General features: G+C 42.2%; 1 protein-coding gene across 4 annotated transcripts in view; it reads left to right on the top strand.

The window, feature by feature from the left end:
- Positions 1-279: 279 nt before the first annotated feature.
- TAMM41 (TAM41 mitochondrial translocator assembly and maintenance homolog) overlaps positions 280-6,000 on the top strand; it is a 39,566-nt gene continuing 33,845 nt past the window's right edge. For 2 of the 4 annotated variants that reach the window (XM_065408363.1, XM_065408364.1), the window contains exons 1-2: positions 280-421; positions 1,366-1,545. In XM_065408363.1, the coding sequence (XP_065264435.1) occupies positions 293-421; positions 1,366-1,545 (309 nt within the window). In that variant the 5' untranslated portion in view covers positions 280-292. Of the gene's footprint in view, positions 422-964; positions 1,029-1,365; positions 1,546-6,000 lie in introns of those variants that run through there. The other 2 variants (XM_065408365.1, XM_065408367.1) reach the window with 2 other exon arrangements.

Here is a 6,000-nt window from a genome sequence, read left to right as displayed (position 1 = left end):
CTGGGTGTGGCGGGGTCGGGGAGTGTAGGGACTGTGAGTGGGGACTTGTCGGGCGCAGGGCCCCTCGGTTGGGGTTATGGGGTGAAGGGAAAAAGGCACCACAGCGGTCCAAGCACCAGCGGCTCCTGCGACCCAGGCCGTCGCTGGGGGCGCTGTGGACCTGGCTAGCCTCCCCGAGCGGCGCCGTCGTCTCCTGTCAGCCGCTGGCGGCGGGGCCGGGGCCGCGCCGCGCTCCGCCCGGCAGCCCCCGCACGCAGCGCGCAGGCGCCAGTTGCTGCCGGGCCCCGCGCTCATGGCGCTGCCCGGCTCGGGGGTGCAGTTCCGGAGGATCCTGGCTCACTTCCCTCAGGAGCTCAGCCTGGCCTTCGCCTATGGGTCCGGGGTCTTCCGGCAGGCGGGGGCCGCCCCCAGCCAGAGCGTGGTAAGCGGGAATGTGCAGCCCGGGGCTGGACAGGGCATTGCCGGCTACGGGTTTTCACCCCTCCCCACAGTGCACCGGGAGGGGCATTGCCTGGCTACGGGTTATCACCCGTATTTATTTTCTTTTAAATTGGCGAAACCCCATGATTTCATGCATGGGCATAGCTTGCCTTTCACTGGGTTTTATTTTTCAAGCAAACTAGATCAATCCAAATGTCTCCCTCTTCTTGTTCCTCACCACAAGATGCAAAGGAAGAAAAATAAGAATTTTACATTTTTAATATTGTTCTCCACAAACATGAGGAAGGGAGAATAATTTGGAAGATTTAACAACAGTCTGTTCAACTCTGTACCAACTCTGTTCAATCACTGATTAGCTGAGCACCTCAGACCAGTCCAGAAATGGCAAGGCATGCAGAGAGTCATTCCTCAAGAACTTTCAGCATATTTCAAAATGTTACATATAATAACTAGTTATATAATAACTAAAACTGTTCTGAACTAACTAGTCTATGTTGTGTTTAGATAACAAGTCTCTTAGGTTTGGAGTTCAGTTCAAACTGTTATTTCATCACAAATCTTTTGTTGTCAGAAACAACTGATTACAGGTAAAGTTTGAATTTCTCACTATATCAGGTCTTTAAAAAAAAAAAAAGTCTACTGAGTGTTGGGGTTTGTGCGTAATTTTCCAAGCATTGAGAACTCCAAATGAAAAAATTATATTAGATTCTCATGCAAAGATGTGTCTTATATAGAAATGTGTTGGACATGAATTAATTTGCTTTTTAAAAAAATCAGTTATGGGTTGGTTATGTCCTGGCTGTGTGTTGATGTCTCCTATTATCATCGCTGGGCATTATGTGAAGATCAGTAGAATCTTATAGAGTGAATATTGCTTGTTTCCTAAACTATATGTAAGTGTCTTTTTTTCTGTTTATCTTGTAGCACAATATGCTGGACTTCGTGTTTGCTGTAGATGATTCTGTGACTTGGCATATGATGAACCTGTTAAAGAATAGGAGACATTATTCCTTCCTAAAACTTTTTGGGCCAAAGCAAATCAGTAATATACAGAGCTGTGGAGCAGGGATTTACTACAATACTTTAGTGCAATGTAATGGTAGGGTAAGTACAATAGGTTGTGACTAATTTGTATAGATCAAATGTTTACATCTAGAATATTGGAATTACTAGCCTAGGGTAGATTCTGTTCAGGAAATACAAATTGCAGTTTGCATTTATGTTACAGATAGTAGCTGATCCTTGACTGATACTTAAGCACTTAAATAAAAGCTTCAGTTCTAAATAGCATCTTTAATATTCAATGTCTCAAGCTGTTTTACAAAGTAATGTGTTAACTCCTGGAAAGCAATACAGGAGACGACATTGTGCTCAATAAAAGCAACAATTACACTCAGCAGTTAAAGTAAAGCACTTTCACAATAATAGCTGAACTTGTATTCTTTTTCTCAGCAATAATTCTAAACACATTACAGCCTTCAACGTGGGAAGGAGGCAAGTATTGTCACCATTTTACAAATGGGAAAACTGAGATCTAGATTCAGAGATTGGCCAGTTCACAGAGCAGAGTGGATTGTTTGTATTTTGATGTCCATTCAAATATGGGACATGACGTAATTGACATCTGTCTTATTTAACCTCTGATTCCCTCTCCTATTAACACTGGGTGTAATTAATAAATCATGTGCCGGTAGTGTAGTATTTATTCTGTCTAGTCATACTCCAACATCTGTGTCTAAACAGGTAGTGTTGATGTGTGTGTGTGTGTGTGTGTGTTTGTGCCTTTCCACCTCCTCAGTGCTGTTTTAAGTTGTTCTCAGCTCGTGGTAATGACAAGAAAATCAAATTCCATCTCTTCACCAAAAGCAGGAAATGGAATGAAAAACACAGGAAAAACTACTTTGCTAAGTATCAGAGGGGTAGCCGTGTTAGTCTGAATCTGTAAAAAGCAACAGAGGGTCCTGTGGCACCTTTAAGACTAACAGAAGTATTGGGAGCATAAGCTTTCGTGGGTAAGAACCTCACTTCTTACTTGCATCTGAAGAAGTGAGGTTCTTACCCACGAAAGCTTATGCTCCCAATACTTCTGTTAGTCTTAAAGGTGCCACAGGAGGACCCTCTGTTACTCTGCTAAGGAATTTCAGGCTTGGGGTACCAGGGTGAGCATGGTATAAGTGACTAGTCATTCACCAAAAAACCCACCTCACTGATTTGGAGGTGGAAAGAGAGGCCCTCTTTAATGTATTTCATGTGTGTACGTCACTTGGAGGTATGAATTATGGGCCCGGTCTTGGTCCTCTTGAAGTAGTTTTTTTTAACTTGACTTTGAGGGGAGCAGGAGCAGTGTCTTTGCTATAAAGACTTCTGTTATGACTTCTACCCATCACTCTTGCTTTTCCCTTCAATTTGTGTGATGATGACAGCTTTTGGACGGTCTCCATTCTGTTCATGCATGGTCTGTTAAGAATGGTTCTCGAGTTAACCCTGTTAGTAATCATTGGAATCCTGGGATGTACAGAAATCTGCTGTCTGTTACTTATTTGGGCAGCTTTACTTTAACTTATGATTGACAGGAAACAAACTCTTCAGAGTGAATCCTTCTAACTATTGAAATTGTCCCCCAACTCTTATAGGATTATATATTGAGTACCCCAAATAGCAAAAATTGGTGGGGAGTATTCTGCACATAACTTGGTCCAAAAATTATCATTGTTATTGTTCTGTTTTAAGCCTCCCAAAGTTGCAGAACATAGTTCCTGTTCTGCTGTGACATTCTGCCATGCACTCTGATCTATCTCAAATATCATGCCATCCAGTGTGTGCACTAGTCAAGTTTTTTCAAAACTTATGGCACTTAGTAGAAAATAATAACCATTCTATAAAATCCTTATACAAATCTATCATGCAGAGGTAGGGATCCCATCACAATTTCCTGTTAAACTTTAGGTTTTTGGTGTAGTTTCTTTGGAACCCTATGGAATTCACCCTTTCTCTATTAACCTCTATAGAGCTTTTCCATTAAATAATGTCATATAATTAAAAAAAGACACTGACCAAAATGTGAGCTTCATTCTTCATCGTGGTTTTCTAGGCTTAATGGGGCAATGGAGGAGAATTGTAAAATTAATCTGTTCTGTATTGAGTTAGCTCTTTAAAACATACATGCAGGATACCCTTACATAAAACACAGTCAGACCATGTATAGTTGAATTAAAATATTCAAGCAATAATTGAATTTGAAAAAACTGTTATGAGAAGCAGCTGGAATTGCCTTCTCTGGTAGATTAGGATTGCATGAACTCAATTCATGCAGAATTGGGTGGTAGTTTTTTTAATGAAATACTTTAAATCTTGGTGTATAACCTCTTTTACTGTGAAAGCTTCATTTTGTGATGTTACTTCATGGTAAGTAGGCATTTGATTAATACTGACTACTATGAAATTCTTTAATACTATGAAATTCCATTGGAACTGTCCATTACATTTACATGAGTACTGAAAGAGTTCATCATCATTAATGTCACTGTCGAATACCAAGAGGTTTTCATACTGCTTTGCCACTTTGTACAAAATGTTGCCAATTAAGTGTATAACTCTTCTAATCACTTAGTACTAAGATCAGTACAGTAACTCCTCACTTAACATTGTAGTTATGTTCCTGAAAAATGCAACTTTTAAGTGAAATGATGTTAAACAAATCCAATTTTCCCATAAGATTTAATATAAATGCAGGGGGTTAGGTTCCAAGGAAATTTTTTGGGGGCAGACGAAAGGCATTATATACTGCACAGTACTGTACTGTACTGTGGTAGGGAGGTGCCCCTGGCTTACCCCTGGGGCTCAGGGCTGGGGGTACAGGGTCTGGGAGGGAGTTAGGGTGTGGGAGGGCGCTCAGGGTGGGGTGCGGGGTCTGGGAGGGAGTTAGGGTGTGGGAGGAGGCTCAGGGCTGGGGCAGGCAGGAGGTGCAGAGCAGTTACCTGGGCCCCGGGCCTGCAGCTCTAAAACCCCTTTAGAGCATGGGCCAGAGGACTCAGGAGGAGCAGGGACAGCCGTGTAGCCAGTGGCCGGAGAGAAGCGGCACGTTCCCCTTCAAAGCGCCACTTCTCTCCGGCCGGCTTTGAAGGGGAAAGCGCCGCTTGTCTCCGGCCGCTGGCTGCGCGGCTGCCCCTGCTCCTCCTGAGTCCTCTGGCCCGTGCTCGCAGGGGTGGATTCTGAAAGGGGCTTTAGAGCTGCAGGCCATGGCCCCGGGGCCCTCTTAGCCCAGGGCCCTGCCGCCCCTAAAGCCCTCCCTCCCTCTCTCCCTCCCAGAAAGTCCTAAGCACTGCCAAACAGCTGTTTGGCAGCGGGGGAAGCGCTGGGAGGGGAAGGAGGCGGAGAAGAGGAACTTGTGCAATGCTCCCTTGTAAAGTCAGCCAAACAATGTTATAAGGGAGCATTGCACAACTTTAAACGAATATGTTCCCTAATGGAGCAGCAACGTAACTTCGAAACAACGTTAAGAGGGAGGACATTAAGTGAGGAGTTGCTGTACTGTTCTATCTGTTGATAGAACTTTTATGAACATGCTTTTGAACTGAGAGTACATTGACATTTGAAACTGTTCTAGTTACTTAAAAAACTTGAAAACATATTGGGATCAGAATATTGCCATGTCACAAGAATATAGCTGTCCTCAACAAAACGATATAGCTACAAGAGAATTAAGTATTGACATAATTGTTTTGCAGCAATTTGAGTCACCATTTTATTGGCACTAATTTTTATAATTTACTATTCTGTAATTTATCACTCAGTTTTCTTAAGGGTCAAGTGCATCTGGGCTAGGTTTATTTTGTATATATTTTATATATATATATATATATATATATATATATATATATATAATTTAGTTTTGCTTCAGTGTTATTGATCCTAGAGTTAATTTGTTTTAATTTTGATTCTAGAAAGGACAGGTTAACAGCATATTGTCTATCTTCTCAGTCCACTTGGTCTAGAAATGATTGGTGATTTTTGAAGAAAAGGCCTTCAGTCAATTTCTGTTTGCTTTTAGAGTTCTAATGGATTTTCCCATTCTAGGTAATCTGCTATCAGTAGGTTCCATGGGGAGAGTGTGAACTGAGAGGTTTGAATATAAAGCTTCTCTGGTAGACAGTCCAGTCCTGTCATAACTTATTTTATCTAATGTTCTTGCTTGCTTCCACTGCTCGCCCAACCTATAGGAGATGCTAACCTTCAGTAAGATACTTATTCTGGTACCTCAGTTTCCTTATCTGTAAAATGGGGACAGTCACAAGGATGTTGTGCAAATTAATTGGTTAATGTTTGACAGTGCTTTGAAAAAGTAAGGGGCTCCATATTATCTCTTCTGTCTTCCTATATATTGCTCACTCTCCCTGCTATATGCTAGTGTTTTCTTTTTCAGTGGGGTTGTCTGCTCTCATTAAGGTGCCTTCCGCACCCTCCCTTCTCGGTGTATATGTCATCGCCAATTTGCTGAAGAGGTTTAATGTTGATGGATGATGGTAGAAATCAAACTGCACCCCATGCATTGTGGGTTGT

Source organism: Emys orbicularis, chromosome 7, assembly GCF_028017835.1.
Source record: "Emys orbicularis isolate rEmyOrb1 chromosome 7, rEmyOrb1.hap1, whole genome shotgun sequence".
Taxonomy (NCBI): Eukaryota; Metazoa; Chordata; order Testudines; family Emydidae; genus Emys; species Emys orbicularis.
The sequence above is the reverse complement of the archived record's forward strand: the minus strand, read 5'-3'. Positions and strand labels throughout refer to the sequence as shown.